Source organism: Schistocerca serialis, chromosome 10 (assembly GCF_023864345.2).
Source record: "Schistocerca serialis cubense isolate TAMUIC-IGC-003099 chromosome 10, iqSchSeri2.2, whole genome shotgun sequence".
NCBI lineage: Eukaryota > Metazoa > Arthropoda > Insecta > Orthoptera > Acrididae > Schistocerca > Schistocerca serialis.
The window spans coordinates 82,492,531-82,506,048 of record NC_064647.1 but is presented as its reverse complement, the minus strand read 5'-3'; the positions used below and the strand labels follow the sequence as shown (position 1 = coordinate 82,506,048).

At 43.5% G+C, this 13,518-nt stretch overlaps 1 protein-coding gene across 2 annotated transcripts in view; it reads right to left on the bottom strand.

Moving 5' to 3' along the window:
• LOC126424846 (uncharacterized) overlaps nucleotides 1-13,518 on the bottom strand; it is a 289,952-nt gene that overhangs the window by 31,250 nt on the left and 245,184 nt on the right. For both annotated transcript variants that reach the window (XM_050087655.1, XM_050087656.1), the window contains exon 9: nucleotides 4,877-5,032. In XM_050087655.1, the coding sequence (XP_049943612.1) occupies nucleotides 4,877-5,032 (156 nt within the window). The remainder of the gene's footprint in view (nucleotides 1-4,876; nucleotides 5,033-13,518) is intronic.

The window sequence follows — 13,518 nt, the reverse complement described above, 5'->3', positions numbered from 1 at the left end:
CATATTCCTGTATATAGCCATGAAGATAAATGCATAGACGCTTTTGTCAAGTATCAGAGATATATGTGAGAATAAGGTTAATGTACCAATATCAAAGGCACTTCAGATTGTCAATTGTAAATAGCATCCAGAACCAAGTTAAGTAATTTTTATGCTTGTTATTATTTTAATAAATGTGTGTGAAAATTAATCAAGTTTTGTTTAAAGTTGGTCACCGTAAATCTGCTACTCTAAGTGTGCAAGTGTCATTTCTATCGTCTGACGTAACGGCAGAAGATAAACACGCCACGATAAGACCACGAGACATATTGCTGACACTCGCCTACTTCGTTAGAGCGATAAGCCAAATAATCTGATGGTGTGTATACCGAAAGTCTTACAGTACGCACTCCACAGGAACCGAGAGCAGAATGACTAGCATGGGTGACGTCAAGAAGAGATCAGCTGCGCAGCTCGGGACAAGCGTATGCACACTGATGGTGGTGGTGGTTAGTGATTAACGTCCCGTCGACAACGAGGTCATTAGAGACGGAGCGCAAGCTCGGGTTAGGGAAGGATTGGGAAGGAAATCGGCCGTGCCCTTTCAAAGGAACCATCCCGGCATTTGCCTGAAACGATTTAGGGAAATCACGGAAAACCTAAATCAGGATGGCTGGAGACGGGATTGAACCGTCGTCCTCTCGAATGCGAGTCCAGTGTGCTCCCCTCTGCGCCACCTCGCTCGGTGTGCGCACTGAACAACACCAAACACTGACTAGGAGTACTCACCTTGAATCACTACGAGGTAGCGCGGTTACTCCTTCAAGTTCTCCGTCACATTCAGAGTGACAATCACCGTAATCACTGCCTGCGCTACCTATGTATTTCGTCGTCGAAAGAGATTTCTTGCTGCTTGTATTCTCGATCAATTTTTTTAACGTGTTCGCACAATGAAATCCAATTTTATTTAGCCGTTAAATTATATTTCTCCTCCGACAAATGTTTCACATACAGGGTTAGTCAGTAGGAGAGGTACATGCTTTGAGGGGTGATACTTGTGGTGATTCTGAACAAAATCCGACCGGTGTGGCCGAGCGGTTCTGGACACTTCAGTCTGGAACCGCACGACCGCTAAGGTCGCAGGTTCGAATCCTGCCTCGGGCATGGATGTGAGTGATGTCCTTAGCTTGGTTAGGTTTAAGTAGTTCTAAGTTCTAGGGAACTGATGACCTCAGATGTTAAGGCCCATAGTGCTCAGAGCCATTTGTGAACAAAAACTCCAAAATAAACATATGCCCTTTTCGTAACCGTTTCCGGGTAAACCAATGAAAACAAGTAGGAACGGGAAACGTGTAGCGTCGTCCTTACTAACCGTGTCATTACGCAGTTCACTTATGCATGGTGCAGTTGCTTACCTCAGGTCTCAGTCTAACAGTGCTTGTCGTAGTGCGTGGTACTACAATGTTGTTACGTTAGCAACGAATGCAGTGAAAATGCCACAGATCTGCACACATGCAGAGTATGCTGACAAGCTGTTTATCTATGGTTTGTCCAATGGGAATTCCAGAGCTGCTGTGCGAGAATACCAAGAACGACTTCCGAATCGCAGAGTGCCAGATAGCAGGGTGTTTAGCATGGTGTTTCACGGATTCCGTGAGCGTGGTAAGCTTCCCAGCGTAAATGTTGTCTCCGAACGTCCCGTACAACAAACTCTTAATGAAGTTGACAATATTCTTCAAGCAGTGCAACGCAACCCTACTACTAGCTCCAGAAGAATTGCTGCCCAACTTGGTATTCCACAAACACGAGTGATACGCACAGTGTATCCCTTTCATGGGCAGAGTGCACAACAACATCTGCACGAAGGAGATGCTGCCGCCCGGCAAGAATTCTGTCAATGGATGATTGCCTATGAGTGATTAATTCCATGTATTCTATTCACTGATGAGTCAACATTTACCCGCAACGGAATCAACAACACGCGCAACTCTCATGTATGGGCAAATGAAAATGTGCACGCTACTGTGGAAACGAATTTTCAATGACGTTTCTGAGTCCACGTGTGGTGCGGTATTATTGATGACCAACTCATCGGTCCAGTTGTTTTAGATTGTCTTACTGGTACACGGTATCTTGAGTTTCTTCGAAATGTGTTACCAGAATATGTGGAGGAAGTCCCTTTGGCAACACGGGTTCACCATGATGGAGCTCCTACACATTCCGTACGGCCAGTGACGCAGTATCTCGACACTACGTATCCTGGTCGTTGGATCGGTCGCCGTGCAGTCATTGCTTGGACACCGAGGTCACCCAATCTGGATTACTGTTTGTGGGTGTGGCTAAAGAGCGACGTCTACAAAGGCAGAGTGGACACAAGAGAGGAACGTATCGCTCGTGTTTTACATGCTTGTGCCCACGTAAAGGAATGCAAAACTGAGCTCCGATCGGCGACACAACACCTGTCTACAAGGGCAGCAACATGCATTGAAGCTGACGGTAGACTCTTTGAACTTCTTCTGTGAGGAAACGTACACCATTAAACAAAACATAACATAACAGTATCTTAATTTACCGTCACCTGCACCTTTCCCATTCCTAGCTGTTTTCGTTGGTTTACCCGGAGACGGTTAAGAAAAGGCATATTTTAATTACAAGTTTTTTGTTCAGAATCACCAGTAGTATCGCCCGACAAAGCATGTACCTCTCCTCTTGACTCACCCTGTATGTTACGTCGCAGAAAACATTCTTAGAAGCTACCTGACCTTTCACAATAGAGCAAATATTCGCTACTGGGATTAATTTCGGGTGGTAAGGAGGAAGGCGTAAAGCAATGTGACCAGTAGTTTCTAGAATCTTATCGAAGGAATACTCGACGTTCCTTGGCTTGGTTCTTCGAACAGGCCCGAACAGAACAGGTTTCAGCATGTCATCCAAGAATGGGATACGTTCCTTTGTCATCCACTTACTGACATCATCATCACTTCAGTTAGACGTTGGAGCTTTGTTTATATTTAACGTTGTGATAAGCAGCATTGTCGAAGATTAATACAGAGTTAGATTTTAAATTGGGAATCACCTTTTCTGTCAACCACTTTTCACAATTTTGTTGGTTCATGTGGCGGGGTAGTCTCCGATAGCTTGATTTGACTTCCAAATGACAAACGCATTGGCAATAAGGCCATTTGCACCATCTGCACGAGTTATTATTAAGCGTTGTCCTTTGATACTGGCTTGAGGAGAGAGTGACTTGTATTACCGTCCCATGATTTCCCGTTTACATGTGATGACAAAATGAAAGTTTCATCAACGTAAACAATGTCTCTGTTTTCCGCCCTAATTTTTTAATTGCTTGCCAGCCTGTGTAAACGAGCGGTTCTAAGCGCTTCAGTCTGGAACCGCGCGACCGCTACGGTCGCAGGTTCGAATCCTGCCTCGGGCATGGATGTGTGTGATGTCCTTAGGTTTAAGTAGTTCTAAGTCTAGGGTGACTGATGACCTCAGATGTTGAGTCCCATAGTGCTCAGAGCCATTTGAACCATTTTGAACAACGTATTAACGTTCCACAATAATATTTATTAGTTCATTATGAACCGGTTTTCGGCTTCTTAGGCCATCGTCAGATAACTTAATGTTGAACAGATAGTCCACACAGCTTCAGCGACAATTCATAGCTGTACAAAGAATGGTGTACAAAGATATCTGTCATTTTTACAGCTATGAATTCTCGCTGAAGTTGTGTGGACTATCTGTTCAACATTAAGCGATAATTCATAGCTCTACAAAGAATGGTGTACAAAGATATCTGACATTTTTACAGCTATGAATTCTCGCTGAAGTTAAGTGGACTACCTGTTCAACATTAAGTTATCTGACGACAGTCTAAGAAGCCGAAAGCCGGTTCATAAGGAAGTATAAATATTATTGGGGAAGATTAATACGTTGTATTCAAGTTATTACAGTGTCTATATTCCATAAATATATCAGTGTCTATGGCTGTTTTGCATTTAGAGTTACAAATTTCCTTCCTCCACTAGATACCGAAGCCTGATTTCCGTTTCAATTTTCTGTATAATCCTCTGTGAAACGCCAGTGGCCACTTGGGCTGTCTGTCGAACTCAGTGGACACACCTTCCACAAACGTTAAAACGTAATGTACAATCTCCCGTGACTGAGTATTCAGTTTCCTGCCTTTCAGTTTTGGAGTACTAATAGGCGACATAATATGAGTCTGAAGTCACTACGCACTTGTAATACAAACTTGGAAAAACACATGACGGAGCACGTGGCAAATGGAAGGCAGCAATACGTATTAGTGCCGAACAGTACCTCTGCGCTTGCGCAGTGACCACCCAGGAGTTACCACTGTAACGCTCGCGTAGCTTTCAGATATCTGGCGCGGAGTGTACGTTTAACACCTAACTGTTGCGAAAGCCATCTGACAGATTTTTTAGGGGCAAGCAGTAATTTGCTGCGAAATGGCTGTAAACACAGAGCTCGATCTGAATCACAACTAGACAGAACATCACTCGTCTGAACATTTCAATAAAGTATTTCAGGAACTGTTCATGAAAAGTTTCACGAGTCTTCTTCAATTAACCATTGCGAAAGTAAGCTTGAGCTACACACAGCTTTTCTTTCACAGATACGGCTTACTTTGCTTAAGCAACGTCGAAGAGACGCTCACAGCACTTTCAAGCTATAACGGAAACTCTGACAATCAAGCGTGACCGCAAGATCAGGCGATAGGGAATCAGGAGAAGCAGGACGTGATGGTACGGTTTGGCCGCTTTTATCTTGGATACACCGAGGAAGGGATGTGGAGTAGATATCGATTTACGAGTAGCAGGTGAGAGAATTAACTGAGACAGTAGACAAGGTATAATGATTATTATCATACCTGGAAACCCTTGACCTTTATCAGCTCCTTTATCCTGTCAACAATGTAAAAGTCGGAGTCTGCGTCGTAGTAACCGATGTCCCCGGTTCGCAACCAACCGTCGGCACTGAGGGTCTCTGCAGTCGCTTTTGCGTTGTTGTAGTATCCCAGCATCACCTGAAACATACGTGCGTCCAGCGGATAATAAATTATAGCAAGTGGAGCAATGTAATGCAAAAGGTAAAATCGTCACGCACAATACATTTATCATTCAAACACTATTCTTGCAATTACACGTGTGAGTTAATTTTCTTTTAATCGACTTTTCTCTCTGTCCATTATCCATACATGGTTAATGACTTTGCAAAAATGAGTTGTGCTTGAATAAACACTTATAAATAATAATATTTCCCAGTTCTTTCATGGGGAAGGAGGAAGTTCAACTCCTATTCTTTACCTACATGTATATCTTACCAAAGATATTTGGCAGTTCTTCACAAACTGTTATGATTGACGGAAGTGCACTGGCAGAAGGACCCAAACACATCCAGGCTAGACACAGTAAGGAGAATAATGGAACAATATTTAAAACTGATTCGCCGCAAATATTCTAATTCATAATATTACAAAGAGAAGTAATATTATTCCATTGCAAAATAATAAAAATGACTTACAGGTACCGAATCAGAGATTATGAACACATTATTGAAACTCCGTGGCACTATACTCAGAAAACTTTTATATTAACTCAATCAAAAAGTTTCATTCCGGCTATGGAAGTAGAAATTTGTTATCACTGTGTTGATCTGCAAACGGTATTGCTACCCTACTTTTCTTCCTCTCATTCCTTCGCTAAGCACTGCAGGATGGAATTATCGTATTGGTCATACTGTTAAGGTAAAAATGTGTTAATTCTACATACGCCTGTGGTATGAATATTGTATACAGTCGTTAACTAAACCTCTCGCAGAAGCCTCTAGAGGCACATTATGATTATTAAATTCATCTGAATATGTACTTTGTAGCGGTATTTATGGTTAAAAGTAATTATAAATTTTGAATAAACTGTGAAATTCATAATTACAGTACCAGGAATAAACGTACTTTCCATGTAGAATATGCACCCCTAAGCTAAAAATTTAAGTTCTATAGTCTGCTATGAATGTATTCAACATATTACTGATAGACATCAGGCAGGAAGTTGGACGTCCTCAGGTGTTCAGAAAGTGGGTGAAACAGTACCTTTTAGGACACAGCCTATTTATCAAAATTATCGTTAATATTCATGATAAACAGATTTTAAAGTTCCGAACACACATGCTGCTGCTAGCGCCCTCCGTAAAGCTAGATAAGTGTTGAATGAAAACAGCATTGGGGTAGCGTAAGCGGTGCTTCATTTTCTACTTACACACATCTGTAAGCGTATTGTCATATCGCTGGCTTAGTTGTGGAGTATCTTTGCGGTCAGTCGCGTCTGTAGTGAGTCGAGCGCGGGACACGAAACTGTTATGTTTTGTAGTGTGTAGCTCTGCATGTAGAAGCATTGATAGTATTCAGGTTGAAGTGTTGCTACAAGTGCTACTACAGGAAAGTGATGACATATGGAAATGGTTCAGAGGTAAAGTGCGTAAGGAAGTAATTGAAAATGAGCAGTCGCGTTAATAACGTATTTATGTATCCTCTCGTTGCGTGTCGCATAGGATCGATCATCCGCTCCGTGTTCGGTCTCCAAGGATGAACAAATGTGAATCAGTAATACTATTTACCATAAAAGAGTGCAATCAAGTGCCAGTGATTTGTAGCGAGCGTGAGAACGTGCGTTCGATCATCGCGTTCCGCATTATCAACAATCAGCCGCGCCGCGACGGTTACGCGCACGCTCGTACAAGTGAGAACTGAGAACTGAAAAAGTAACTTTACGAACAGTCTTATATCATTACTAGTGACAAGTAGGACTATTACCAGGTATCTGTATGTGTGACGAGCGTAAGAACTTTCGTTCGATCATTCGGCTTCCGTATCATCAACAATCACCCGCGTCGTGTCGGTTATGCGTACGCTCGTCTGAATTATATTTTGGACAATTAATCATCAAGATTGTTAATTGGGATAACGTTTACGATTTAAGTGTAAACAGTGCAACCTGTGGTTTCCATATCGTCTCAGAATATAGGTGTTCATACCAGACATAGGACAGTGTTGTGTTTTAACGTTGAGTGGCTCCCCTAAACCCGCTTGCATTTCTTCGATAGATAATTTCAGGCAAGCCAACAGCAGTGTGGAGCAGAACAGTACGACCGCAGCGGGATTACCAGGTAAGTGGTGTGGACAGGGCGCACGGTCATGAAACGTGTAAGGTACCCCCCCCCTCCCCCACACCCACCCATTCGTACTCCCGGGCGTGTAACACATCTTACGATAAGAGTGTTAATTTTTAACTGTTTTGGTAAATTCTGAAGATGAACCAATTACTATGTAAGGATAAATATTCCATAAGACATGTAATATATTAAAAGCCAAAGAGTTAATACTAAAGGCAGTGGAGAGACATTGCAAGCGAGGAGTTAAAAAGACATTCTCTGTGACACTTTCATTCTTCTCAAAATAAAATATTGTGAAAAGAGGACTTCCTCTAGCGGTATATCACTTCTGCTGTTACCGGTGACACGATAGGAGTATGTTTCAGGTTCGGCTATACTACACTGAAGAGCCAAAGAAACTTGTACACCTGCCTAATATCGTGTTGGGCCACGGCGAACACACACAAGAGCCGCAACACGACGTAGCATGGACTCGACTAAAGTCTGAAGTAGTGCTGAAGGGAATTAACACCATGAATCCTGCAGGGCTGTCTCTTCTGAACAGCACGTTGCAAGGCATCCCACATATGCTCAATAATGTTCATGTCTGGGGAGTTCGGTGGCCAGCGGAAGTGTTCAAACTCAGAAGAGTGTTCCTTGAGTCACTCTGTAGCAATTCTGAACGTGTGGAGTTCGCATTGTCTTGCTGGAATTGCCCAAGTCCGTCGGAATACACAACGGACATGAATGGAGGCAGGTGACCAGACAGGATGCTTACGTATGTGTCACCTGTCAGAGTCGTACTTAGGAGTATCAGGAGTCCCATATCACTCCAACTGCACACGCCCCACACCATTACACAGCCTCCACAGGCTCCAACAATTCCCTGTTGACATGCAGGGTCCATGGATTCATGAGATTGTCTTCATACCCTTACACGTCCATCCGCTCAGTACAATTTGCAATGAGATTCGTCGGACCAGGCAACATGTTTCCAATCATCAACAGTCGGTGATGACGGGCTCAGGCGAGGCGTAAAGCTTTGCGTTGTGCAGTCATCAAGGGTACACGAGTGGCCTTCGCGTCCGAAAGCCCATATGGATGACGTTTCTTTTTATGGTTTGCTCTCTGAAACTTGTTGATGGCCCAGCATTGAAATTTGCAGCAATTTGCGGAATGATTGCACTTCTGTCACGTTCAACGATTCTCTCCAGTTGCCTTTGGTCGTGTCCGTGCAGGATCTTTTTCCGGCCGCAGCGATGTCGGAGACCTGATGTTTTACCGGATTCCTGATTTCCACGGTACACTGGTGAAATGATGGCACGGGAAAATCCCCACTTCATCGCTACCTCGGAGATGCTGTGTCCCATCGCTCGGGTACCGACTATAACACCACATTCAAACTGACTTAAATCTTGGTAACCTTCGTTGTAGCAGTAGTAACCGATCTAACAACTGCGCTAGCTACTTGTTGTCTGATGTAGACGTTGTCCACCGCAGCACCGTATTCTGTCTGTTTACATAGCTCTGTATTAGAATACGCATGCCTGCACGAGTTTCTTTGGTGCTTCAGTGTATTTACTGACTAATAAGCGTACTTTTGTTCGAAGGGTGTCTGCTTTGTAGACTCCTATAGTTTATCATTTGTTGTGGCATAGACCCGTGGTCTAGGGGTAGCCGGCACGGTAGCTCAGCGTGTTCGGTGAGAGGGTTAGATGCCCTCTGTAATATAAAAACTGAGTTAATCGGTCAATAACGAACTTAAACGGATGTCTTACTACGTCCGCCCCGAGCAGATGCAACGAACGAAAGTGAACAAAATGAGATTTAAAAAAAATAAATAAATAAAAAAAAGGGTAGCGCCTTTGATTCATAATCAAAACGTCTTCGGTCCCGGGTTCGATCCTCGCCACTGCCTAAATTTTGATAAATAATCAGCATTGGCAGCCGAAGACTTCGGGCATAAGAAGTCAGCCTCATTCTGCCAACGGCCTTGTCAAAGAGGGCGGAGGAGCGGATAGAGGTTCAGGGCACTCTCTTGTCCTAGGGCTGGGAAATTGCCCCTAAAGGCGAAAGTATCAGCAATGATCAACGACATGAGGATGCAGAAGGCAATGGAAACCACTGCATTAAAGACACGTAACGTGTATCCACAGGACATGTGGCTTGTAATTGAAGAAGTGTCATGATGGTCATCATTGCCCCTAAAGGCGAAAGTATCAGCAATGATCAACGACATGAGGATGCAGAAGGCAATGGAAACCACTGCATTAAAGACACGTAACGTGTATCCACAGGACATGTGGCTTGTAATTGAAGAAGTGTCATGATGGTCTCTCCATTGGCAAAAGATTCCGGAATAGTCCCCCATTCCGATCTCCGGGAGGGGACTGCCAAGGGGGAGGTTACCATGAGAAAAAGATTGAATAAACAACGAAAGGATAACGTTCCACGAGTCGGCGAGTGGAATGTCAGAAGCTTGAACGTGGTAGGGAAACTAGAAAATCTGAAAAGGGAAATGCAAAGGCTCAGTCTAGATATAGTAGGGGTCAGTGAAGTGAAGTGGAAGGAGACAAGGATTTCTGGTCAGATGAGTATCGGGTAATATCAACAGCAGCAGAAAATGGTATAACAGGTGTAGGACTCGTTATGAATAGGAAGGTAGGGCAGAGGGTGTGTTACTGTGAACAGTTCAGTGACCGGGTTGTTCTAATCAGAATCGACAGCAGACCAACAACGACAACGATAGTTCAGGTATACATGCCGACGTCGCAAGCTGAAGATGAACAGATAGAGAAAGTGTATGAGGATATTGAAAGGGTAATGCAGTATGTAAAGGGGGACGAAAATTTAATAGTCATGGGCGACTGGAATGCAGTTGTAGGGGAAGGAGTAGAAGAAACGGTTACAGGAGAATGTGGGCTTGGGACAAGGAATGAAAGAGGAGAAAGACTAATTGAGTTCTGTAACAAGTTTCAGCTAGTAATAGCGAATACCCTGTTCAAGAATCACAAGAGGAGGTGGTATACTTGGAAAAGGCCGGGAGATACGGCAAGATTTCAATTATATTACATCATGGTCAGACAGAGATTCCGAAATCAGATACTGGATTGTAAGGCGTACCCAGAAGCAGATATAGACTCAGATCACAATATAGTAGTGATGAAGAGTAGGCTGACGTTCATACATTAGTCAGGAAGAATCAATACGCAAAGAAGTGGGATACGGAAGTACTAAGGAATGACGAGATACGTTTGAAGTTCTCTAACGCTATAGATACAGCAATAAGGAATAGCGCAGTAGGCAGTACAGTTGAACAGGAATGGACATCTCTAAAAAGGGCCATCACAGAAGTTGGGAAGGAAAACATAGGTACAAAGAAGGTAGCTGCGAAGAAACCATGGGTAACAGAAGAAATACTTCACTTGATAGATGAAAGGAGGAAGTACAAACATGTTCCGGGAAAATCAGGAATACAGAAATACAAGTCGCTGAGGAATGAAATAAATAGGAAGTGCAGGGAAGCTAAGACGAAATGGCTGCAGGAAAAATGTGAAGACATCGAAAAAGATTGATTGTCGGAAGGACAGACTCAGCATACAGGAAAGTCAAAACAACCTTTGGTGACATTAAAAGCAACGGTGGTAACATTAAGAGTGCAAGGGGAATTCCACTGTTAAATACAGAGGAGAGAGCAGATAGGTGGAAATAATACATTGAAAGCCTCTATGAGGGTGAAGATTTGTCTGATGTGATAGAAGGAGAAACAGGAGTCGATTTAGAAGAGATAGGGGATCCAGTATTAGAATCGGAATTTAAAATAGCTTTGGAGGACCTACGGTCAAATAAGGCAGAAGGGATGGATAACATTCCACCAGAATTTCTAAAATCATTGTGGGAAGTGGCAACAAAACGACTATTCACGTTGGTGTGTAGAATATATGAGTCTGGCGATATACCATCTGACTTTCGGAAAAGCATCATCCACACAATTCCGAAGACGGCAAGAGCTGACAGGTGCGAGAATTATCGCACAATCAGCTTAACAGTTCATTCATCGAAGCTGCTTACAAGAATAATATACAGAAGAATGGAAAAGAAAATTGAGAATGCGCTAGGTGACGATCAGTTTGGCTTTAGGAAAAGTAAAGGGACGAGAGAGGCAATTCTGACGTTACGGCTAATAATAGAAGCAAGGCTAAAGAAAAATCAAGACACTTTCATAGGATTTGTCGACCTGGAAAAAGCGTCCGACAATATAAAATAGTGCAAGCTGTTCGAGATTCTGAAAAAAGTAGGGGTAAGCTATAGAGAGAGACGGGTCATATGCAATATGTACAACAACCAAGAGGGAATAATAAGAATGGACGATCAAGAACGAAGTGCTCGTATTAAGTAGGGTGTAAGACAAGGCTGTAGCCTTTCGCCCCTACTCTTCAATCTGTACATCGAGGAAGCAATGATGGAAATAAAAGAAAGGTTCAGGAGTGGAATTAAAATACAAGGTGAAAGGATATCAATGATACGATTCGCCGATGATATTGCTATCCTGAGTGAAAGCGGAGAAGAATTAAATGATCTGCTGAACGGAATGAACAGTCTAATGAGTACACAGTATGGTTTGAGAGTAAATCGGAGAAAGACGAAGGTAATGAGAAGTAGTAGAAATGAGAACAGCGAGAAACTTAACATCAGGATTGATGGTCACGAAGTCAATGAAGTTAAGGAATTCTGCTACCTAGGCAGTAAAATAACCAATGACGGACGGAGCAAGGAGGACATCAAAAGCAGACTAGCTATGGCAAAAAAAGCATTTCTGGCCAAGAGAAGTCTACTAATATCAAATACCGACCTTAATTTGAGGAAGAAATTTCTGAGGATGTACGTCTGGAGTACAGCATTGTATGGTAGTGAAACATGGACTGTGGGAAAACCGGAACAGAAGAGAATTGAAGCATTTGAGATGTGGTGCTATAGAGGAATGTTGAAAATTAGGTGGACTGGTAAGGTAAGGAATGAGGAGGTTCTACGCCGAATCGGAGAGGAAAGGAATATGTGGAAAACACTGATAAGGAGAAGGGACAGGATGATAGGACCTCTGCTAAGACATAAGCGAATGACTTCCATGGTACTAGAGGGAGCTGTAGAGGGCAAAAACTGTAGAGGAAGACAGAGATTGGAATACGTCAAGCAAATAATTGAGGACGTAGGTTGCAAGTGCTACTCTGAGATGAAGAGATTAGCACAGAAAGGAATTCGTGGCGGGCCGCATCAAACCAGTCAGTAGACTGATGACCAAAAAAAAAAAAAACGACACAACAAGTAGCTGGAAGTCCCCTGCAGAAGTACTGAGCGATGCTGCCTCTATAGCCGTCCACAATACTGCGGAAGTGATGTCGGTGCAGAATTTTGTGCACTAACTGACCTCTCGATTATGTTCCATAAATGTTCGACGGGATTCATGTCGGGCGACTGGGTGGCCGAATCTTTCGCTCAAATTGTGCTTAATGTTCTTCAAACCACTAGCTACCGACTACGGCCTGGTGACATGACATCGTTATGCGGGGACATGAAGTCCGTGAATGGCCGGAAATGGTCTCCAATCAACCGAATGATCGGTTCAGTTGGACCACAGGACCGTCCGTTCCAACTCGTACTCGTAAATACAATCCACGTCATTCTGGAGCCACCATCAGCTTGTACAGTGCCTTCTTGACAATTTGGGTGTCTTGGTGTGGTCTGCGCCACACTCGAACCGTACCATCAGCTCTTACCAGCTGAAATCGGGACTCATCTGACCAGTCTACGGTTTTCCAGCTGCCGAGTGTCCGACCGATATGGTTACGAGACCAGGAGAAGCGCTGCAGGTGACGTCGCTATCAGGAAGAGCAGCGCACTGTCCTAACGGTACGTTCGTCGTACGTCCCACGCTGAGTTATGAGGTTATTTCACGCTGTGCTGCTTGTCTGTTAGCACCGACAACATTACGCAAACGCCGCTGCTTTCGGTCATTAAGTGAAGGCCTCCGGACGCTATGTTGTCCGTGGTGAGAGGTAAAGCCTGAAATTTGGCATTCTCGGATCACTCTTGACTCATGGATCTCGGAATATCGAATTCCCTAACGATTTCCGTAATGGAAATTCCGCATACAGAGTCTGCTCCTTCCTGTTGTGCACCCATAATTACGTCGGAAACCTTTTTATTATACCTTCTGTAGGCCATAACACCGCGATCTGCATATGTGCATACCGCTATCCCATGACTTTTGACACCTCAGTGCATGGTAGTACCGTATGGCACAAAATGCAAACTTAAAATACAAGGTTCGTGAAGAAGATGGTTCAGATGGCTCTGAGCACTATG